The sequence below is a fragment of the Nyctereutes procyonoides genome, unplaced genomic scaffold (genome assembly GCF_905146905.1).
Source record: "Nyctereutes procyonoides isolate TBG_1078 unplaced genomic scaffold, NYPRO_anot_genome, whole genome shotgun sequence".
Lineage (NCBI taxonomy): Eukaryota > Metazoa > Chordata > Mammalia > Carnivora > Canidae > Nyctereutes > Nyctereutes procyonoides.
Genome location: NW_026575140.1, coordinates 78,404,107 through 78,428,463, shown reverse-complemented (window position 1 = coordinate 78,428,463; position 24,357 = coordinate 78,404,107). Strand labels below are relative to the sequence as shown.

The 24,357-nt window shown below is 50.2% G+C and overlaps 1 protein-coding gene across 1 annotated transcript in view; it reads left to right on the top strand.

The window, feature by feature from the left end:
- The first annotated feature begins 2,901 nt into the window (after window positions 1–2,901).
- CLMP (CXADR like membrane protein) overlaps window positions 2,902–24,357 on the top strand; it is a 98,274-nt gene continuing 76,818 nt past the window's right edge. The window contains 1 exon segment of the mRNA XM_055305165.1: window positions 2,902–3,020. Within this exon segment, the coding sequence (XP_055161140.1) occupies window positions 2,987–3,020 (34 nt within the window). The 5' untranslated portion in view covers window positions 2,902–2,986.

Here is a 24,357-nt window from a genome sequence, read left to right as displayed (position 1 = left end):
AGAGAGAACAAGAGAGAAAGTACTAGCTGGGAGGAGGAGAGCTCCGGAGAAGTAGACTTCCAGCCGAGCAGGGAGTTGGATGCACAGCTGATCCTAGGACCCTGATATCATGACCTGAGCTGAAGGTAGACACTTAACCAACTGAGCCACCCAGGTGCCCCAAAGAGTAGGGTTTTGATATTTTGTAACCTGGGGCAAGATATTACTTTTCTTAGGTGATGGTTTCCTCATCTTTAAAACAGAATTAGGGCAGCCCGGGTGGCTCAGCAGTTTAGCGCTGCCTTCAGCCCAGGGTATGATCCTGGAGACCCAGATCGAGTCCCACATCTGGCTCCCTGCATGGAGCCTGCTTCTCCCTCTACCTGTGCCTCTGCTCTCTCTCTCTCTGAGTCTCTCACAAATAATAAACAAAATCTTTAAATAAATAAATAAAACGGAATTAAAAATGCCTAATTCTTAGCATTGTTGTAAGAGTTAAATGCAAAGATAAATGTTAAATAATTAATATAATCCCTAGTCTGTAGGTGGTGCCCAGACATACTACATCCAAATATCAAAAAATTTCAATCACCAAGCTCTATTCACTTTGTGTCCTCACCACCTAAAGAAAGCACCTGGCCCAGAGTAGATGCATAATAAATACTTACTGTATAAGGGAGGATGAAATGAATAAATGTACTAATTCTAAAGCAACTTATAGCTGACCCCACAGCCCCTACAACAGCCCCAGTTTTTGCCATCCCTTCTGAGTGACCTCATGAGAGGTCTCTCATGAGACCTCTCTTTTCCACATCTATGAAATGGGTTGGTTTTCATTAAAACCAGAAAGTCTAGAGAGGGATATACAGCTCCTGGGATCTAAGACCCCTAGAATGAGGACTGGAAAAAAAAGAGGACCCCTACAACAGCCCCAGTTTTTGCCATCCCTTCTGAGTGACCTCATGAGAGGTCTCTCATGAGACCTCTCTTTTCCACATCTATGAAATGGGTTGGTTTTCATTAAAACCAGAAAGTCTAGAGAGGGATATACAGCTCTTGGGATCTAAGACCCCTAGAAAGAGGACTGGAAAAAGTGGGGCAAATGTGGGACCCAGCAGCCTGCCAGGCCTGTAGAGTTTCATCCCTCCTACAGCATCCCCACTTCTCAGAGCAATGCCCCAGCTCCCGATTATAGACACAGGCGTGGCTGAAGGTGAGCCCTTTTGTCCGGCCTCAGTGTGACTGAAGGAGAGGCCACAGCTCTGGGGACATCCGGAGTCTGGGAACCAGAGAGTGCAGGCCCAGGGGTTCTCAGAGCCCAGGACACTGTGCTAGGTAGGTGCCTCAGGCAGTGGAGACCTGAGCTTTGGCTGCTGCCCTTTCCTCTTCTGGTCTCCTCCCACCCCAGGCTTCAGGGCTCTCAAGGGCAGACCCCAGCATCCCACCAGAAAGCTCCCGGTCCCCCCCACACACACACACTCCCCTTGGCCCTAGGCCCCTGGAGGGCCCAGAGGCCAGGTCCCTGGAGCCCCAGAGCGTGGCCCAAGCGCAGAGGGAATTCCATGCCTTTGGCCTTTCCTTCCGGAAGGGAGTGAGTGATGCATATTTTGGCCGGCGCCACGTGCCCTGCTGTTTGCTTCAGTGCTTCCCAGCGGACCGTCCCCCTGAGCTCGGCCCTCACGCCCCCGGGGTGCAGGCTAGCTTAGCTCTGCCCGCTTCTGGATCTGAGGATGGGCGGCTGCTGACAGGCAGAAGGAGAGAGAACGAACGCGAAAGGCCAAGGGAAGGCCAGGCAAACGGTGGCTGAGCTGCCAGGACAGGCAGGGAGGCCAGCAGAGCGGGAGCAGACGCTGCTGGGCCGCCTCAGCTGCCCCCTCCACGCCTCGGCGTCCTTCTGGTCAGCCTGCGGTTTCCTGTGACAAAACCAGCCAGGGAGCGCAGGGGAGAGGAGAGGAGAGGAGGAGCGAGGGAGAAGGGAGAGGAGGGAGGTGAGAGAGGCCAGAAGAGTGTAAATGGGAGAGAAACGGAGAGAGAGGGGATGGAGGCGGGAGGGAGGGCAGATCCAGAGAGAAGTGGAAGCAGAGAGGGTGAAGGGGGTGGGGGGACGAAACCGAGATGCAGAGGAGAAGCGGAGAGGGACAGAGTGGGCACCGAGGCGGGGAAGCCGGGCAAGGCCTGGGCCCTCGGCGGTGGCCGCGGTGGGGCCGCTCCTCTGCTCCAGCGGGTGCGGCCCGGCCCCTGCGCTCCCGGGCCCCTGCCCTCCCCACCCCTGCGCTCTCTGCCCCAGCCATCCCGGGCCCGGGCCCGGCCCCCGGCCCCCTGCCGTCCCCGCCCCTGCACTCCCAGCACCCCCCCCCCCCCCGCGCTCCCGGCCCCCTGCCCTCCGTATCCCTGCACTCTCTGCCCCAGCCATCCCGGCCCCCTGCCCTCCCCGCCCCTTCGCTCCCAGTCCCCGGCGCTCCCGGCCCCCTGCCCTCCCCATCCCTGCACTCTCTGCCCCAGCCATCCCGGCCCCCTGCCCTCCCCTCCCCGCCCCTGCGCTCCCGGCCCCCTGCCCTCCCGGCGGCGAGCCCTGAGCTGCGAGGGCGGGCGCGGGCGGGGTGCGGGGGGGCGCGAGGGAGGGGCTGCCGGTGGGAGGTGACCATGTGGTTCCAGCTCACTCCTTTTTTTTTCCCCCCTCTCTCTCTTTCTTCACTTCTTTTTCTTTCCAAACAGGGAAAAGTGTTCCCCGGAGCGGTAGCGCCTTTCCGCCTGGCCCTTCCCTCCGCGACCCTGGTCCCCGCTCCCGTCCGGGCGCGAGCTGCGGGGCGAGCGCTGGAAGCCCCTCGGCGCCGGGGGGCGCGGGGCGGGGGCGCGGGGCGGGCTCCCGCGCCGGCACATGGCCGCAGCCGCCCCGCGCGCTCCCCGAGGCGCGGCGCCCGGCTCGTCCGAGGTCCGTCGGCTGCGCCCGGCCGCCCCGGAGCCCCGCAGCGGCTGAGCGGGGCCGTGCCCGCGCCCGGGCGCCGGGATGCGCGTCCTCCTCGTCGTCCTGCTCTGGCGAGGTGAGTGCTCGGGGCGGGGGAGCCCCGCGGCGCGCCGACCCGGCTCCGAGCGGGGTGCCCGCAGCCCCCCGGAGGGCGCTCCGCGGGCGCACATCTGGCGCGGGGGCCCGCCCAGTCGGCCGGGGGCGCGCCTCGCACAGCTGGGCCGGGGGCGGCCGCGGGCTGCGGCTGGTTCCCGGCGGAGTTTGGCCGCGAACCGTCCGAGGTGGAGGGCTTGGGCTTGGGCTTGGGCTGGGCGGGGGGTGGTTGGGGTTTGGTTTCGGGAGTATCTCCGGGGCAGGCGGGAGAATTGGGGGAGGGAGGAAGGTTTCTTCTGGAATTTCTGTGCCAGGTTCCTGGGGGTGGGGGGGGAGCTTTTTTGTTTCAAACAGGCGCCTCGAGGGCTCAGATTAGAAACAGATGTGTTGGAGGGGAGGCGGGGAGGCGCGGGGGGATGGAGGAAGAGGCGGAGGAGACGAAAGGTGGAGAGGGACAAGGCAGGACCGGGGAGATGCCCCCGCGAGGGCCAGAAGACCGGGAAGCCCAAGGGGTGGGGAGCTCGAGAGGAAAGAGGAGAGAAGGGGAATATGAAGCAGAAGCGCAGGACGGGGGAGATGGGGCTGCAGAGGGTCAGAAAGAAGGAAGAAAATGGAGTGGAAGGGAAGAAAGAGAGGTTCCGGGGCAGAGAGGAGAGCTCTCGGGGTGTCCACCTGGGTGTGAGAGAGGCCCTGCGGCACATTCTCACCTGGGCGGGAAGCAGGCAGGTTTGCAGGACAGGGCAGGACAGCAGTTGCACCAAGGATGTGTGTGGACAAGAACTGACAGGAGGACCTGGAGCTTCTGAGCCCCCGGGGCCCTGGGGGATTGGGGGGGGGGCAGGAGAGCCCAAGAAAAACCGCGATAGGCTCCCCCAGCCCCAGGCTGAAAAGTTAGCCCGGGGTTCAGAAAACCCAGGAGCCCGCTGGGTGTAGTAGAGTGCACGCTGCCCAGGGCACCAGACCTCCTGACCACGAGTCCTGGTTTCCAGCTGCCCAGCTGGGTGATCACGGACAGCTCACCACCCAGGGCTTCGGTATCCTTAGCTCGAAACAAGCAAATTAGATGGTTCCCAGATCCCTTGTAAGCTCTGACAGCCTAAAACACCAGGGGTGTGCGGGGGCCTGATGTCTAGAAAAATCCCCACACCAAAGTGAAGAAGCAACTTAAAAAGCCACCCTGAAGTGGGATTTCTAGAGCTCGCTCTCTCTCTCTTTTGTTCTTAAGCTTACAAACCGACTAGGCCCCAAGCGTGCCTTTCTAGGCCAGCCTCGGGTCAGCAGTCACCCGGGTGGAGGAATAAAGACGGTGGATTAGCCTCAGCTGTCACTCAGGTGGGGCAGGTGGGCAGCCGCTACCTTCTCAGCTCCTTCAGATACTGGCCGAGAATTGCCAGACTGCCCCTGTGCACAGCTGGCATAGCTGGGTGGCACCTTTGTCACCTTTCCTGGCCTCCACCCCGAAGCTGTGAATCACCAGATGTTCACTGGACTCAAAAGTTCAGAAACGCACCCCCACCCCCTTTACTAAAAACAGCTGGGATTCTTTAAGTACTTCTGCTGAGCACTTGATATGAACTGTCTTGTTGAGTCATTTCTCCCTCATGCCGGGCCTATTGCCTGCGCACTGTTGTTTGCCCCGTTGTACAGCTGAAGGAGTCAAGGTGTAAAGAGGTCAGGTAACTTGCTTGAGGCCATAAGTTCCTAATGAACAGAGATGGGATTTGAATGTAGGTTGTTTGCCTTGAGAGGGTGCTCGCTAAAGCATCCCATGTACAGCCTTCTGTCCCTACGGAAGGACTTAAAGGTGTTCCTTGGAGTGGCATCCAGTGTAGCCCTCTTCGCCAAGGGTGAGAGGTCAAGGTGAACCTGCCCTGAAGGAGGGGTCTGGGCAAGGGATAGAAAGCTCAGCGAAAGGAGTTTGAACCCCTGCTGTATACCAGGGGTATAGTGGAAAGTGACAAGTGGAAAGTGACAAGTGACTTTGTCCCCCACGGTCAGTTGAAATCAACTGGCCGGCCTTGCTAATAGTCATCCTCTTGGTTCATGAGAAAGAGGAACTGGCGAGACAGCATCAAAAGATGTCATTGGAAAAAAAGATGTCATTGGTTCACCATCCCTTCTTTACTGACTGCCTGCTGTGGGTGACTGTTCCTGTGGTGAGAAAACAAATCTGTTGGGCTGATAGTCTCTTTATCATAGAAGCTGCCTCTCACGATTCCTTTGTTGATTCTATCCTTATAAAATGAGAGCAAACGACAGGCGACAGGCCATGTGGAAGAGAAAAAGGAGGGTACAGACTTAGCTTTCTGCGCAACTGGATGTTTGTCACTCACACCCACTATTCAGCTTTTGCCACATCTGTGTTCTTTGTCAGACATGCTCAGGCTCCTGCCATCCGAGTTCAAGTGAAAAGTCACAGAGTCGATAAGCTGAAGGGTCCGGACAAGGGACAAGGCAGGAGACCTGAGGTGATGTTGGTGATCCAGAGATCACACACGGAGGAAGAAACCCTGGAAGGGACCCCTCTATGCCTGACATTCCTTCCTGGGTTGGAAGGCCCCAGGGAAGCACTCCTGTGGGTGGGATGGACCTTATTTGCTGAGCGGTTTTGAGCCCTGGTATGCCTGGCACTCCAGGGAAGCCAGAAAGAAAAGCCTCAGAGTTGCCTGAATCCTAAAATCGGCTACTGGTCCCTTAAAGGGACAGTTCCAGGGCTGCTTATGATCACTGCTGGCATGATCTCTGGCCTCTTTTTTTTTTTTTTTTTTTTCCTAGAGAATGCACAGTGCTGAAGGGGAGTTGGGAGGGCTCAGTGTTCATAATCTGAGCAAGGGTGGACCCGTTGACCTCATGCTTTCTGGACCTGCCAGTGAATGAAATCAAATGCCACACCTCTCTGATGTGAATGAACTGAGTAATGTTCTGAGCTCCATGGAGGAGAGAGAAGGGATACTTCACAGGCTCCCCCGGCCCCAGCCCCTCCTCTGACCCCTTGCCTTCTCCCCCCACCACCCCATCTTGATGCTCAGGTCCTCATTTCACCTTAAGTTCTCACTTGGACTTCTATGATGGCCACCATATTGGCCTCCTGCCTGAACCCCCTTTTCTACCCTGGACTTTAGAATCTGGCAAACTCTCTGGGTTCTTGTTCTGACTCTCTTGTCCCTAAAACACAGGTAAGGAGATCTTTCATTTAAAATTTCTATGATTCTAAAAAATAATTTAAAAAATAAATAAATAAAATTTCTATAATTCTATGACCTTAGTCTCTTCCTTCATAAACCTTTAGAAATCTCCATTGTTTATGACATTGAGTACAAACACTTCATTTTCCTGTTAAAGATGCTACACAGTGTCATTCACAACTCTGTTCCTCCCACTCCACGCAACTCTGCAGGGAACTGAGATTCTTTCCTGTGCCCTAAACATGCCCCGGGTTTCCTTCCGTTTCTATGCTTCTGTTTATGATAGTCTCTCCACCAAAGATGCCCTCTCACTCTCCACCCTGAAGATCGAAATCATGCTCACACTCCAGAGCTCACCCCAAATACCACTTCCTCCATATGCCTATGCACGATTTCCCCCAATCAGGATATACTTTCCTTCTTTTGAGTCACAGTAGCCTTTCTGTTACATGGCTTTGCGTGATGGTGATCCAAATGCTCATCTAATGGCCCAGTGAGAGCCTAAGCTCCATGCAGACAGGGTAGTGTCGCATTCATCTGTGTGCCACTTTCAGTACCTTGCATAGACTCAAAGCTGTGGGCCAATTGTTAAGATAATCAGATTTTTTAAACATTTGGAACACTTAAGGTAAAGAGAGGCAAAGGATTAGGAGGATTGCTACTCTATGGAATGACACAACTGTAAGGATCCCAGTTGTGGGTTGTTTTTTTTTTTTTTTAAGATTTATTTATTTACTTGAGAGAGAGTGCACTAGTGGAAGGGGCAGAGGGAGAGGGAGAGGGACTCTCAGGCACACTCCGTGCTGAGTGTGGTGCCTTACATGGGGCTTGATCTCATAATGCTGAGATCACAACAGGAGCCAAAACCAAGAGATGGATGTTCAGCCAACTGTACCACTCAGACGCTCCACACATAGCCTAGTTTTAACTCCACTTCCTTTTGGGCTTTCTTGTCCATTTACACAAATAGGACCAGTACCTTTTAAAAAAATTATATATAGAACATTACATGCACAGGGACCAGGTAATATATTTGTTACACAAACTTATTTTGTTATAGGAAGGACATTAGTACCAGATTCACGATAGATTTCTTCATTGAAATTTCTACCAGGGTGGGAAGGAGCTTTGTTTCCCAGAAAATGAATTTGAGGAAGGCTTGACTGCATGGTCCGTTGGTCTGTAGTTCAATGACAGGTCTCAGTAGGATTCCATGCCCTGCCTTCATCTTCCCACATTAATGATGATGGCCATAACAATGATACATTCCTCCAGTAGGCTCCTGTCTTGTCTCATCCTATTTTTGTCTTGTACTCAGCTGGGCAGTATATACATGAGTGTATTTCATGAATGTACCTAATGGTAATGAACTAGATAGACATTTTTAAAAGGTGGGGCCAAAGATTGTCAGAACTGGGGAGAAGCTAAGAGACTGTCTAAAAATGGAAAGTTCTTCTTTTTTTTAATTTTATTTATTTGAGATATCATGAGCATGAATGGGGTACGGACAGGTGACAAAGGGAAAAACAAGACTGTCTACTGAGCAGGGATCCCGATGTGGGGCTTGATTCCAGGACCCCGGGATCATGACCTGAGCTGAAGGCAGATGCTTAACTGACTGAACCACCCAGGCATCCCTAAAAATCAAAGATTCTTAAAATTTGGAATCTCAGACCCCACTGAGAATTTGATGAAAACCACGAAACTGCTTAGAAAAAGACACATATACGTTGAATTTTGTCGAAACTTCTAGGGATTTATTGACCTCCTGATGCCCTTACTATCAAGTGAATCCTTGATCTAAACCTATCTCTTTTTTTTTTTTTTTGAAGATTTTATTTATTCATGAGAGACATAGAGAAAGAGAGGCAGAGAAATGGGCAGAGGGAGAAGCAGGCTCCATGCAGGAAGCCTGATGTGGAACTTGATCCTGGAACTCTGGGATCACGCCCTGAGCCAAAGGCAGATGCTCAATTGCTGAGCCACCCAGGCATCCCAAAACCTATCCCTTTTTTTATGATGAAGAAACCAAAGTTCAGAGAGACTTGGCTAAAGTTAAACAGCTAGGTTCATAGAAGGGCCATGACTAGAACCCAAATTCCATAATCTGTCCTATCTCGCATTCTTGAACTAGAAAAGTCTCTCCTTCCTTTTTAGCTCGTGTAGTCAAACTTCAAGATCACAATTGCTCTTCAGATGCTTCAGTTAAATGAGCTAAATGCTGAATAATTGGCATTGGTTTTTATGTTGAGAAATTGCCTGAAAAATAGGGCAGATGTCGTAACATTTCAAGTTAGCCATCCTAAGTGGAAATCCTGGAAACTTCTACAGTGTCTTGTAGAATGTCTGCTGTATTCTGGAAAAAGGATTATACCCAAAGTTCCAAAGGGGTGTGTGTGTGTGTGTGTGTGTGTGTGTGTGTATAAGGAATAGAATGGGAAACCGATAGCTCTAGCTACTTCATAATTTTGCTAGGTTATTCTGGGAAAGTCCTACCACTCTGAGCTTCAGTTTCTTTTTTTAAAGATTTTATTTATTTGTTCATGAGAGACACACAGAGGCAGAGGCACATGCAGAGGGAGGAGCAGGCTTCATGCGGGGAGCCTGATGTGGAACTCGATTCCAGGATCCCAGGATCACACCTTGAGCCGAGGGCAGACACTCAACTGCTGAGCCACCCAGGTGTCCCATGAGCCTCAATTTCTTTTGCTGTAAAATGAGATTATTAGATTAAGGTTATCTCAGTTTCCTTTTACCACTAACATTGTCTGATTTTTTTTTTTAATTCTGAAAATGTGCTGGTTGGTCTAGATGTGGTAGTGTTTAGGAACATGTGGGTAAGCATGGCAGTATCTGATTCTTTTCAGGCACTGTCCACTCATGGCAATTGGTTGCATATGATTATAAATCTAGAGGGGCCAGCTACCTAATGTGAAGAGAGCAGTAGTGGGACTGTACTGTAGCACTGTTAGCCAGGGAGCATCATTTCAGGTCATGGTAGATGGTCAGCGACCTATTTCCCAAGTTTAGTAACTGAAGTATTCACCTAAAGGACCTCATCCTAAGCAGAGTTACCTATAAAACAGGCCCAAGCATGGACACCAGGCTAGACTTCTGGGTAGAGGGTCTAATGAAGCTATTTGCAAATGTTAAGCATTTCCCTCAATTTTTAAAATTAAGGCATAATTCACAGATAATAAGGTGTGCCCATTAAGTGTGTGGTTTAATGGGTTCCTTGCATGGTTTGAACTTTTGGTTGGGTTTTGAAATATGAATTGGGTATTATTAGGTTACTTATAGTATCTGAGAGAGGATTATATGAGTAGGATTATTATGACAGTAGAATTCATGTCTAACATTTGTACAGGGTTCAGCAATTTACAAAGTATATTAACATACTTTACCTCATCTTTAAATCACTCTTTGAGGGTAAATGTCATTGTTATGCCATTTTTCAGATAAATAAACTGAGGCTTAGAGAAACCTAGTAAGTGTCTCAAGATTACCCTGTTAGTAAACAGCTAAGCCAGGACATGAACCTAGCATTTCGGATTCCAAAGACCATCTGCTTTTCACTTACCAGGAGGGACATAGTTATTCTGAAATCAAGGCTTCTGTGTTACCAAGAAGCAGAGGCTTTGTATATAGGATGCCAAACAATAAATCCCACAGTGGAAAATTCAGTGAGAACATTTATCACTTACCCCCTTTCTGCTATCTCATTCAAATGGTTCATCTGGTTTGTTTGGGTTAAGGATTCCTGCATCTATCCTTACAGGGATTACTAGCTCTTCTGATTAATCAGAAGGCTCTGGTACTAATCAAGGTTATTGTGGACACCTTGCCCTGCTGGGGGGGTTAGGTTCATTAGCTATCCTAATTAGTATACCATCCTGAGCCTGTGGGTGGTGATGGTATAGGTTTGGGTATGACTTGCCCTTTATGTTGCTCTTGTAGTTAAATTCCTGTTTTCACCAGTTTTGACTCCTTTGCTCCCCCCTCCCCAAAAAAAGAATGCAGACTGTACCCCTCAAAAAAAATCTAGTTATCTGAACTTCCTAACTATCTGGATTCTGGAAAAACCAAAGTTTATTTCCTTTGGCACCATATAGACCAAAGTGGGAAGGAATGCTGAACTCAAACAACCTTTATTTTGTTAGTGACAGTCAGCCGGGTCGCTGGGTGTCTAGCGTCAGCCAGAGTCTGGCGGTGATAAGATTGAAGGCTGCTTCATTTCAGTAGAAATCAGGGGAGAAAGTGGTTTCCTTTGTGCCTACGGGGAAGGGAAAAGGGGGCAGCCATCCTCAGAATGGGTCCCCAGTCAGTGGGGAATATGGGGGAGGCTTTTCTGAAGCGAGGCAGCAAGGGGAATCTGGAGAGGTCAGGTCAGAAAAGCAACAGGAGAGAAGAAGGAAGAACTAGAAATGGCAGAGAATGAAGAGCCCAGCCAAACCATGGAGCTCTTGGCCTTCACCGAGCAGCTTCTCCGAGCTCATGCTGCCTCATGGATGGCATTGGCTGCTCCTCGGCCTCCCTTCCACATTTACACAATTTTGACTTCCTCCACAGGCTCTCACAAAACAATTGTGGAAGGGAGGCTCCTTGTCTGCTTCAGACCCCGTACTAGGCTCCCAGGTCACATGAAAGGTGCCATTTCTACCATCTCAGAACTCAGCCCAGTGGGGGCGACGTGTGCCTGAACAAGGAACTACAGATAAATGAAAGTGTTAGTAGCATCCAGGAAAGTACCAAGATTTCTAGGAGTCCCAAGGAGGAAGGAACTTAATTTTGAGCTGTCTTGTGGAAATAGGGTATTTCTTCTCTGTGGCTCTTCAGGGACTGGGCCTGATATTCTTGCGTCCCTCACGGCACTTGCACATCTTGAGGCTGGTGCTAAATAAACAGCTGGTGGCTTGCTGGCTCACCCCCCATCATCATCAGAAAGGATATTTAAGCGGTGTGTGTCCTTGGCATTCAGCCAGGTGCTTCCTGGAGGGATTGAACCTCCTAATGTCCTTGCCTTTTGAAAATTATGGTCTCCTTCTTTATCACCACCTGCCAACGACATAGCTACCTCTGCTTCTGCATCCCCCCGGGGATATTAAAAAAAAAAAAAAAAGAAAGAAAGAAAGAAAGAAAAAGAGAAAGATATATCGATGAATTTGAATCTCTTAATTTAGAATGGTGGTCTGCTCCCCCAGGCTTGTCATTGGTATTTGTCTACATGGAGAGCAAATGGGATCAAGCCAAGAAGGACTTTATTGTTCCAAAGAAATCCATTGTATTGAGCAGAGACTCGGCCCCCACCGTCGTCTTCCTTTTCTTGGCGGGAGGGCGGGGAAATCAAATCTCCGAGGGGGAAATTGCTTTGTGACTTCATTGTTTAAATTTAGGCTTGGGTTGGTCGGCATCGTTCAGACTTGGAGCAATGAGTCTCTAACCCAGCCTCTGTCACTTTTCATTACTTCCAGTGACAGTTCCAATTATTTCCAATCATTCTTCAAGGGAAGAGCAGGGGAGGCTTCCGTGGGGACCAGCAGTGGAGCAACTTCTGTAGGGGCCCGGGGCCCTGAGACCCCAGCGTGGAAGTGCCAAGATGACACTTGGGGATCACGTGACCTGCCCCCGCTTTTCTCCCCAGTCCCTGCGTCTGACACCAATGGCATAGGTTTGTTGCGACAATGAACGAGGGTAATGCATGTAAAGGATCTCAACGCCCTGCCTGGCACAGAGTAAACGAATGGCTGTGGTTAGGACCCCGGCTGTCCCTGCTGGGAGAGGGTCCCCTGCTGGGGATTGGGACAACGTGGGGATCTTTGCCCCAAGTCAGTGGTCGCCAGGCCAGCCAGGCCAGCCTTGGGAGCTTCAGCCATGACCGCTCCTCCACCCTGCACACAGGTTCCTAGCTGTCCTTCGGGGAATGTCGCCCTGCTCCGGGGCCCTAAGAGGTGCACAGAACCCACCTGAGCCCCCACTGGCTGCCTGCCACTGGTCTGGGAGGGGAACGTTTTGTGTCTCTTGGCCCTGGGCAAGAGGTGCCCTCCTTACCCCGCTGGGCAGTCTGCAGGCCGCTGGGACCGGTGCCGCAGTGTGCACGCCTTTCCCAGGCCCTGCCCTCCCTGCCGCACACTCCCGAAAGCCCGTGCCAACCCGGGGCTGCCCTGGCTGGGCAAGCACCCTGTGCCTCATTGCTGCTCTCGGTGCCAGGTCATGTTTTATTGAGCATCTACTGTGTCCTCGGCATCGTGGAGGGACTTTCCAACGAGTGATCTCTTGTATCCTCATAACAACCCGGAGGCAGGAATGACCCCATTCTACAGGTCAGAATGTGGAGACTTAAGAGGTCAGGGGTTCTGTCCTATGTTCCGTCTGCCTCCTGCCTCTGCACTGATCTGGGGAAGATGGGAGCGCAGAGACAGGCGGGTGGCGACACACAGGGGGGACACCACTTGGGGACCCAGGTGTGCCCTGCCTTTGAGTGTCTTTGAGGACGTGGCCTTAGAAGGAGGCGTAAGTCCCTGCATTCTCCACTTTTCAGGCAGTCATTTGTCCCGACCAAAATTAGACTGCAGTGTGCCCGACACCCACATTCAAGACGTGTTGAGTTCTATTTCCTTTTTAAATTTGGGAGGACAGGAAAACCTCAAGGTGAGAAGGAAAATGTCTGTTTTTTCCACTGACCCGAACAGCAGAGAGGGTGACATCCCTCCTCATTAAACAGGGTGAAGCCGAGTGTCCCAGATTTCTGCAGACCTAGAATTCCTGCTCAGAATGATCCTGGGGCCAGGCAGGTAGAGTCTGGGTTTCCAGCCGGGGCCTGCTCTCCATCTGCTTCCCTCTGGTGGAGTTCCATGCCCCGGCTGCTCCGGCCAAGAGCCATGACGACGTGCGGCAGCCTCCCGCCTTCCCCTCTCCACCCGCAAAGGAGGAGCAGAGGAAACGGGGCCACCTCTCCGCAGCTACCCTCTCTGCTCCACTGCCTCTCACTCCCTGTGCCTGGAGTCCTGCAGCTTCCCAGGCCCTGAGCAATCCAGCAATAGTCCCTCCCATGCCTGCCACCTTAGCCTGACCTTCCCCTTGCTCTTTCTCTCTCATTTTGGGCCTGGTGTGTCCTGCTCTCAGATCTGGCATGGAATGACCGAGAGGCACACAGAGAGAGAGAGACAGTTATAGAGAGATGAGACAGAGGGAGAGCCAGAAAGAGAAACACAGAGATAGATGCAGAGAGAAGGACAGAAGGAGAAAGAGAGATGAACAGAGCCAGGCAGAGACATAGAAAGACAAAAAGGACACAGAGAAGCAGAGATGGGCAAAGACAGAGAGACAGAGAGAGAGAGAGAAAGAGAGAGACAGAGAAAGAGACGACACAAGTGTGCACTCTGTAAAGCTCATCTTTGGTGTGGACTTTCCCTTTCTGTCCTGCATCCCACGTGCCCACATTCACACCCACACTCTCTGCAAAGAAGCCTCCCTGAAAGGGGGATGCTTTGCCCCCCTATCGGCACCCGCCTACCTTTTAAGACCACAGGCTGCACCATCGTGTCATCCGCAAAGGCTCCCCTGATGGTCCCAGGCAGAGAGCACAGCCCGCCCTCTGAATCCCATGGCACCTTGTTGCTCCTGTTGCAATAGCTAGGCCACATCATGCAATGGTCTGGGGTTCTCTGTCGGTTCCATGGGACTGCGAGCAGGGGATCATATCGTACTGTCTGTGATACCAAGCCCAGGGGCTGGCACTCAGTAGGTACTTGGAAAAACAGGTGAATGAGTGAACAAACTTAGGAATGAAAAAGTTAATGAATGTAAAATGAAGCTTATAAAAGTAAAGTAAAGATGTGACCTTTTCCCAGAGTACCTTTTTTTTTTTTAAGGATTTTATTTATTTATTCATGAGAGACACCAAGAGAGACAGAGGCAGAGGGAGAGGCAGGCTCCCTTCGGGGAGCCCGATGTGGGACTCGATCCCAGGACCCTAGGATCATGACCTGAGAGGAAGGCCGATGCTCAACCCCTGAGCCAACCAGGTGCCCCTCCTAGGGTATCTGTAATGAGGATTCTTTATCATCAAAAAGACCCCAGCGAGTGCTCGCTTTGGCAGCACACAGACTAAAAAACACCCCAACAAGGAAGTGGTCATCGTGGGCAGGGAACAGAAGATGGTGGAAGTGTTTGCAAGTAGAGTGGCCTGTCCAGCGTGCCTCGAAGTCCTACCCCCTGGGAGGCCGACCACGACCACACTGAGCTGCTCCCTGGAGAGCCTACACCCTCTCTCTAAGGGGATGGTGAGCAGGTCCACAGGTGGGAGGTGGCAAGACCCCCTGAAAACCCTCTGCTTTACATCTCGTGGTGGGGAGCCTGTAGTCATTCGGGCCTTCTACACTTTGGTGATTTATTTTCCATGTACTGTAATAATTTGGGGAACACGTGGCTTTTCCTTCCAGCATAATCTGAACTTTTAGCTTCATTAGCGGAGAAAGCCAACCCAGCCATGCTGACCGGCTCATTTCCTGGCCCTTTCTAGGCCCTCTGGGGGTCAGTGGCTCTTTCTGGGGCACATAGAGTTGAAAGTTCTCCTTTTCTTTCCTTTCTCCTCTATCTTGGTGGATTTACCCCACGTGCCACTAGCCAGCATGGTATCTATCACTGAGGCATGGCGAGCAGAAGAAACACAAGTCAGTTAATGATCACAGAAAGCACTGGTGGGATTTTAAAGATATTTTTATTTCATTTGTTCTGTTTTGTTGTAACTTAATTTTATTTTATTTCCAGGCTTAGTGCTTTCACATGTTAGCTCTCCATGACAGCGTCATGAGGCAGATAGTGTCAGCCTCCGTTTTATAGAAAAGGATCAGATGTTAAGAAGTTTTCCCTAGTTAGTAGCAGAACCAGAACAAGAAACCAATTCTCCTGGCCCCCGAATCATTGCCCGTCCCACTCCTCCGCAGGCCTGGGAGCTCCAGCATCCCGCAGCACTCAGCGGTCCTCTTCACTGCTCCCGCCCTGTCCTTGGTTGTCCGCTAGCCACCAAAGCTCACCGAGTGGAACATCGTTGCCAGATATGGCTTCTACTCTGGGAAGGTTTACGATTTAATATGTATGGTGACCGACCATCCTGATTTGTCCAGGACTGAGGGGTTTCTCAGGACTCAGAGTACAGGAAGGTTCTGAGAAAGCCGGTCTACTGGTCAGCCATCTCACTACTCAGAGTCTGGTGCTCGGACTAGCAGCAGTGTTCTCTCAGGGGGCTGGTTAGGCAGCGTCTCAGGCCCCACCCCAGACCCACTGAACCGGACTCTGTAAAACCTGTCCAAGATCCCCACAGAACATTAGAAACGTCTAAGACACTGTAGAGGGACGCCTGGGTGGCTCAGCGGTTTGGCGCCTGCCTTTGGCCAGGGACCCGGGATCGAGTCCCACATCAGGCTCCCTGCTTGGAGCCTGCTTCTCTCTCTCTCCCTCTGCCTATCTCTCTCTCTCTCTCTCTCTCTCTCTCTCTCTCATGAATAAATAAAATCTTAAAACAAAAAAATAAGACACTGTAGAGCAGGACCTAAGGCGCCTTTGACAGGGGTTGGTGAAATGGAAGATTCACACCTGAGTTACCTGCCCTGGGAAAAGCTTGGCCGTAATCTCGGGTGATGTGTGTTGACACACAGACAGGTGTATAGGCCGAGGAAGGAAGGAGTCAGGAGTCCTACGTGTGACCCACTTGTGGTGAAAGGCTGGACTTGGCCTAAGCTCTTCTGTCTGAGATGCTGATGTTCTTACACAGGCTCTGAACTTTCCTGGACTTGTCCTCCCTCTGATTGGGGAGAGGCTGGCACTGTCAGGAGGAAGGCAGCACATTTAGCAGAGCGCATGCATGGGCAGCAGCAGGCTCTGCTCCTGGGGCGGGTGACTCAGACACCTGAAATAAAAGAACAGGGCCGGGCAGCCTGGGTGGCTCAGCAGTTTAGTGCCAACTTTGGTCTAGGGTGTGATCCTGGAGACCCGGGATCGAGTCCCACATCGGGCTCCCTGCATGGAGCCTGCTTCTCTCTCTGCCTGTGTCTCTGCCTCTCTCTCTGTGTCTCTCATAAATAAATATAATTAAAAAAAAAAAGCACAGGGCCACGGCACATAACAGAGCCACATGTGGCAAATAGCAGACTCCGGGGAGTTATTTCCTGAAGGAATAAGGACGCTGTAAAAGCAGAATTCTGAGCCCGTGTGTTTGTTTTCCTGTTTGGTATCTGGCTCCTCGTCTCCAGAGCTGAATCCAGCTTCGCAAACGAGAAGTGATTGAATCTGTTCACTCCAGGAGAGGAGGTGGTGGCCAGCTGCGCATCCGTCTCAACAGCTTCCCTAGACCTTGGCTTTTCTCAAAGGAAGCTTGAATCAAAGCCATGGTTCAAGTCCTTTTCGTGATGGTGGTGGCCTGGTATCTTCTGAGACCTTTGTGCTCTCGAACCTGACTGGCCGACGTTAAAATCCCAGGCACCAGGTAGGGAAAGATGTTCGTCTTTCTGGGCTGCCAGAGTGGCCTCAGACTCCAAGAAGCATAACCCACATTTGTCAACTTTCTCTCTATTCCAAGCCACACGCCCAATAGAGACTCAGAAATAAGAGCAGCCCCAGGGACAGAGTGACAGGCGGGCCTGGAGATGAATGTGTTCATCCGTTCAGTTAGAGCTGTTTCAGCCAAAGCTGATTTCTGGCTGTGATATTAATCCCACCCTGACACCAAGAAAACAAACCATCACTTCTCTTATAATAGGGAGAGATGTCTCTGACCTAGGTTGATTGGGTTCGGAACCGTTTCTTCTGTATGTATTGTTTTCCCTGGGATTTCAGAAGGGCTTGGTTGTGGGTGGATTTTAGAGAGGATACAGGGCCCCTGGGTGGCTCAGTGATTGAGCATCTGCCTTCGGCTGAGGTTGTGATCCCGGGGTTCTGGGATCAAGTCCCTCATTGGGCTCCCCGCATGGAGCCTGCTTCTCCCTCTGCCTGTGTCTCTGCCTCTCTCATGAACAAATAAATAAAACCTTAAAAAAAAAATAAGAGAATACAGATTTCCATTATGGAGCAAGCCTTGTGTGCTTGGTTTTGTGGGTGGAGGTGGACCTGAACATGACCCAAGACCCCTCTCATCAAAGTCTTGTGGGGGTGGGAACCAGACTGCCAGAGAAAGGAAATTGGTGAAAGATATGGGTCACGATGTAATCAAATGCCATAATGTAAATGTTTGGTGCAGACCGGAAGTGAATGGGAGTTTTGGAAAAGGATAGTCATTAAGGTGCGAGGTCTTCTGCCCACAGTGGAGCAGAAATGTGCCCAATGTGAGTTGAATACACAGTGGCTTGAAGGCGCTGCCTCTGGGGCCGGGGATGGCAGGAGGCTGGACAGATAGACTGGGGCAGAGGAGGGCGGGGTGCGGGGGGAAGGACACGCCATGGGGGGCAGAGACCGACATGAAATAGCGGTTCTCTCTGACTCTGGAGAGAACACACATTCTTGGCTTGCAGGCCAATTTGGGGGCCTTCCTCAGGTGGTGTTGAGAAGTGACCTTGAGCAACCCACCCACTCTCTGGGCCTCGGTTTTCTCCCTGCAAGGGGAGTGGGTGGGGTGATGTTAATGGAGAGTTTCTGGGTCCTTCCAGCTCTGCAGATGGAGGGCTCTGTGCATTCCTCTGTGGGAGGCTGCAGCCCCAAGTGATTGGTGTTGTTCTCACCTGTGCCCCTCAGCCCGGGAGCCCCCAGGCTCCCTCCTGCTGCTCTGGCTAGGCCCCTGCTGCTTTCCCTTGCCCTAGAATGGACCCCACACAGCCTGACCCTGCCCGGGCCTCTGTCCCCAAAGTTGCTGCAGGCTCAAGCTCTTTGCATTTGTACTCCCCTCCCCAGGGATGCTCTTTCCCCTGATTATTGCAAGGCCGGCTCCTTGCCTTCCAGGTTTCAGGGCAAATATGCCTCAGTGAAGTGTTTCCTGAGCCCCACCCGCATCCCTGGTCCAACCAGAGCTCTCCCTGCCGGCTCTCACGTTACCCTGTTATATTTTCTCCCTCACATTTATCACATTTATCACAGTCTGAAAGATTCTTTTTACCTCCGTTCATGCACTTGACTGTTCATTTCTACCAGAGTCTGGGCTTTGCCTGTGTCCTTGACTTCTGTATCCTCAGCCCTAAGAACAGAGCTAGATGCTCAGTACAGCTGCGATGAACAAACATGTGTGCCCTTTCCTGTAGGACCTGCCTGGCGACAGAGAAAGTTTATAAGTGCCAGAAGTCATTGAGGAGCTCCTGTTGTGTGCAGAGATCATCGTATACATTATCGTCACTCTACTGACAATGGGGGTCTATGGGGGCCCCATCTTACAGAGGAGAACATGGGACGCTACAGAGGTCAAGCTCTTGGCGAAGGCTGCAGAGCTAGCAGGCCATGAGGTTAGGATTTGGCCCTAGGCAGTCTGACTGTCAGGCTGGTGCCATAAATTAAGTACTATTCAAAGCCGCTAAACCAGTGTTTCTCAGACTTCCAGGTGCTTATGAACCACTTGGGGATCTTATTAAAATCCAACTCTGATTTCGTTGATCTGGTGGCGGGGCAGGGTTGGGGAGAGTGGTGGACTCAGATCCTGTTTCCAAGTTCCCAGCCAGCGCCGCTGGTCCGGGAAAAATGCTGCTCAGGAAGGAAGGGAGAGATAGAGGGAGAGAACCAGGCTTGCAGAGGTTAGGTGGGTTTCATTAGACCCTATGGATAGTTAATGGCCGAGCTGGGACTCCAGCCCAGTGTCCCCACTGCTAGCCCCAGGCCCTTCTGGCAGCTCACCAGCCCCAGGCATCTGGAAGCGTGTACACGTCTTCAAAGACTGTTTGCAGGCATGTGGCCACCCGAATTAGAGACTGCAAAGGCGGGGTGGGTGGGTGCATGATCCTGGCCTCTGGCCCAGCGGGTCATGGCCAGGTTGGTTGCCACTGGCCTTCCCATGACAGGCCATGACAGTTCTTCCTTCGAGAGACAAGAATGGTTCCCTCAGAACTTCTAAACTTCCTCCTAACACGGCCTTGATGTGTGATCTCCAGCACACCCCCTACCACTCCCTCTGCTTCACAGGGCAAAAATAGTGCCCTTTCCTCAGATTTACCACATTCCCTCAGGATGCCAAAGGGTTTGGCATGATAGCAGCTTTTAGAAGGAGCATCAGCTCATTCGTGCAGCCTCCACCCATCCCCACCCTTGCCTGTTCCTTTCTTCCTGACACATAAGATTAAATGAAAACTTGTTGAAAACGTTGACATCTGTCTGTTCCACCCTCCACCCAGCAGAAATCCCCTTCTGGAAGATGATCATCTGTCCTTCATTGGAGCGAACAACAGGAAGCTCAATACTTACAAATGCTTCCAATCTGAGAGACCTCTTACCATTGGGAAGGACTTTCTACTCTGAGCTGGAGTCAGCCTTCCTGGAAACTGCCCCCAACCAAGGCTGCAAAGATTAGTAACCGCCACAATCGCCTTGCAAGCGAAGGGGCCTCCACTTTATAAAGTGATGTTTTAAAAGCATTTACCAGTGATGGGCACTGTGCTAGACATTTTCTTTTGTTTTTGTTTTTTTTTTAAAGATTTTATTCATTTTTTTGAGAGGGAGCAAGAGAGAGCAATCACACAAGTAGCATGAGGAGCAGAGGGAGAAGCAGACTCTGCTGAGCAGGGAGCCTGACGCAGGGGCTCAATCCCAGCACCCTGGGATCATAACCCAAGCTGAAGGCAGACACTTAACCACCCAGGTGCCCCAGTGCTAGACATTTTCATATACGTGTCACCTGATGCACTACTTACAACCACACCCTGAAGTGCGTAGTATCAATTTCTACTTTACAAATATGGAAACTGTGCTTGGAGGGAGGAGTTTAAGTGACTGATCCCAGTGCACAGCCAGTAAGTTGCAGAGACAATGTCCTTTCTAGCACATTGGAGCCATACATCCTCCTCCTACCCCCAAAGTCCTGTTAATAGCTGATAGAAATCTTTTCACGTATGTCTCCCCTCCTGGTCTGTTCTTTCTGAAACAAGCCCTCCAGTTTCCTTGAACTGTTCTCTCTAGTTATCATAATAGTAGGACCAACCATCCTTAACTGAAGTCATGACATGTGCCAGGTACCCAACATGTAGACTGAATTAATCAGAGCCCTAAGCTATCTCCGTTTTATAGATGTACGAGATGCCGGAACCCAGAGAAGTAATTTTTTTCAATGTCACTCAATTAGTAAGTGACAGCAAGCTAGGATTTGAGCCTGGGTCTCCTAGACTGTGAAAATGATGGAGAAGGCGGGGGTAAAGGGCTGGAATGAGGACACCGGGAATCTGAATGGGAAATGACATGAATTTGGCTGTTCTCCCATCGTAACTGTCTGTATTGTGTTGGCACGCTTGGCCTCCCCTATAGACTAACTTAGCTAAACAGGGCCCTTCAGCAGGGAACCTGATCTGTGCAGGAGAGTGGGGTCTGGAGGTATTGAAGGCATTGCTCTGGGGAGGGATTTTTTATTTTTTTTCAAGATTTTATTTATTTATTTATTAGAGAGTGAGCAAGGGAGAGGGCTGAGGGAGAGGGAGAGAGAAACTCTCAAGCAGACTACATTGAGTGTTGATGCAAAGCTGAATGCAGGGCTCGATCCCATGACCCTGAGATCATGACCTGAGCTAAAATCAAGAGTCAGATGCTCAACTGACCTAGCTATCCAGGTGCTCCTCTGGGGAGGTTATATGACATCAATCCTAAGTACTTAGAAAAAAACCAGCCTCAATTATTGAGATATACCAGACATAATAAATTGCTCATAAAGTATGCAGTTTATTTTTTTTAAGATTTTATTTTATATATTCATGAGAGACATAGAGAGAGAGGCAGAGACATAGGCAGAGGGAGAAGCAGACTCTGCTAAGCAAGGAGCCCAATGCGGGACTCAATCCCAGGACCCTGGGATCACCACCTGAGCTGAAGGCAGATGTTCAACCACTGAGCCACCCAGATGCCCTAAAGTATACAGTTTATTATGTTTTGGCATATGTATATGCCCATGAAACCATAACCATAATCAAGATATCTTTTAAAGATTTATTTATTCATGAGAGACACACAGAGAGAGGCAGAGACACAGGCAGAGGCTTTCTGCAGGGAGCCCAATGCAAGACTTGATTCTGGATCCTGTGAGCTGAAGGCAGATACTCAACCACTGAGCCTCCCAGTCATCCCAAGATATTTTAAAATACATGTCATAAATCCAAAAGAATGGCAGCCCTAGTAATGAATTTTTGTAATAAGTTATGATCTTCATGGCGGGTAGTGGGGTCAGGGGAGAGTAGATGAAACCCATTTCAGCCATCTGAGAGCGAGCCTCTGTCTCTGCATTCAGAGCCCTTCCCTGGATATCTTTACTATTTTGGGGGGTGTTTTGCTCCCTTGGAAACAGTGTGTATTGGGGGCGGGGGTTCAGGTGGTGGGAACAGATGAAAACCCATCTCTTGTCCTAGGAAGCCTTGGCGAAGGTGTAGACCCAAATGGTCCAGATGGGGTAGGACCTTTCAGCCTCCTAGCTGTTAATGCTACCTTGTGGTTTTCTGATGTCTTTTGATCCAGAGCCCACATTTCCAGCCCTGTTTGACATCTCTGGCTTCCCATGGACCTTCCATTTGGGTTCAAGCAAAAATTAACCTTCAAGTTCTTGGGGCTGAAAAATTCAGTAAAATGGAACCCAGTGGGATTGGTCTTGTGGCTCAGGCCCCAAATTTCAGAGTTCTCAATCCAGCAAGAATGAAATGATCCACCAGAACCTCTAAGAGGAGACTCAGAAGACAGAAGCTGCAGGGTCATTGTCCACTTCCCATCTTCCCAGCCCTTATCTCTGCCTCCTGAACCCTCACCCCCAATACACACTGCATCAAAGGGAGCAAAACATCCCAAAGGAGTGAGGATTTCCAGGGAAGGGTTCAGGACCCCTTGCTGTAGGACGGCTGAAATGGCTTGAATACTGTCTTTACCCTAAGATCATCCTTATTCCCCCCAGTTGAAATAATCTGTCCACGCTAAACTGCCATAAACTTTCCATTTTGTCAACAAGCACCTTCTACCCATTGAAATACAATTGTTCACACGCACGCACGCACATCTTCTTTGTTGTGCTGTTGAGCTGTAAGTTCTCTGTGTGTTGAGCTGTAAGCTCTCAGAAGGTATGATCCTGGTTTGATCCCTCTTTGCATCCCCTGCTGTGTCGAACTCCTGGTACGCAACCATACTTGCTGAACAAATGAATGCATGAATGACTCACCTGTCCTAAGCCTCTGGGAACAGCTGTATTGCTCTGCAATGGTTAGGACTCAGAACTGAATGTACATTACCCTGGTGTCTCTCACACTAGACGTCACATGTGAAGTATTACACCCAAAATGGTGATTCTCACTCGTGTGATATAAATAGAGCCAAGAAGATACATGCTCTGTCTTCTTTACATACACTGTTAATGCTAAGCGAAGGCGAGGCTTGGCTTGACGAGCTTGGCTCACAGTGGGAAATCAGGCAACCTCTCAAGGGAAACAGAGCTCCTGCCTCCAGTGGTTCCAGCAGGTGCAAATGAGCAATCAGAACAGATAGAAGGGGAGAGAGAACTACTGTTCTGAGCAACAGGGTGTGGGTCTCAGCAACTGGGGTCTCAGTTGCTCAGTCTGGACCTTGGAAAGAAGTCTACAGAGCTGTGGTGCTCATGGGCCACCAGTCTAATTCCTTATCCACAGATCTCCATGCCTCGTAGACAGAAGTGGAAAGGTGGTTAAATTGCCTTTAAGTCACTCAAAAAGGAATTCATTTACATATTAGAAAAAATTAGATTTTGTTTCTCAGACTTTTCGATTTTAGGGAACATAATAAATTTGGGCATGAAATTGGGGGACACTTTTCAAATATGGCTGACTACAAATAATTAAATAAAAATATAAACTACTATCATGCAGTTAAAATTGCTCCTAAAAAGCAGTGGCATTTCAACAACAGTAATAACAAAAGGACAAAATGACAACCATACAAGAACAACTCCGTCTACAACAACTAATGGACTGAGTGCTAACTATATGCTGGGTGCCATTCCAAGTACTTGACTATTATTTTGTTTATTATTTTGTTTTACACCATACATATTGCATCATTTATGTTTTGTCTTCCCCATGAAGCTATGAAAATTTCATCATGGGTCAGTGGTAATTGCTTATATCCTAGATTTAGGAAATCACCAGATGAGGGGTGCTTGGCTGACTCAGTGAGAGGAGTATGTGGTTCTTGATCTTGGGGTTGTGGGTTCAAGCCCCACATTGGGAATAAAGATTACTTAAATAGATTTTTTTTTAAATAAATAGATTTTTTTAAAAAAGGAAAGAAAAAACAAAATCACCAGATGAGAAAACTTCATGAGGCAACTCACAGCCGTAGGAGTCAAAACTTCTACAAACTTTAAAGTTTGCACCTGATGCAGAGTTCAGGCTGTGATCCTTCAGAGCAGCTCTTTTTGCAGGATTCAGATGATAAACATCTTCCCCTGAAGTTTCTTTGATATGTGGGATCCTTTGAGGTCTGGTTCCCCTTGCAGCTGAGACTCACAAGCTGGCAGTCTTTATCGACAAATGCAGTGGCCCAAGTAAATCACAATCCAGCCACAGCTAAAGTGCTTCCAACTACATTTGTGGGTCATGAAAGATGGAGGAAATGCTACCACTTTTGCAAGATAGAGCCTCCCCCTTCTCCCGTCCCTTTTCCTGCCTGAACTTTCAAAAGCTTAATATCCCACTATCATGTTTCACAATGAACACAAACCAGATGGTTTAGGCCAGGGGAAAGAATGCTGGATTGAGTAATAGGGTATGAATTAAATAACCCTATACAACCATTAAAACAACAACAACGACAAAAACCAACCCTAAGTGTTTCCTAATTTCTAGATTAAAGGAAATCCACGGGGCCTGAAATAGAGAATATAAACCATGTTAGGATGCTCCCTCTAGACAGAAGGGCCTTCCGCAGAAAATGGACAGGCCTGCGAGGTCATCTACTACAAAGTCTCCCCAGAGACCAAACACATCTTCAAAAGAAGGAAGCAAGTGGGCGACTCTG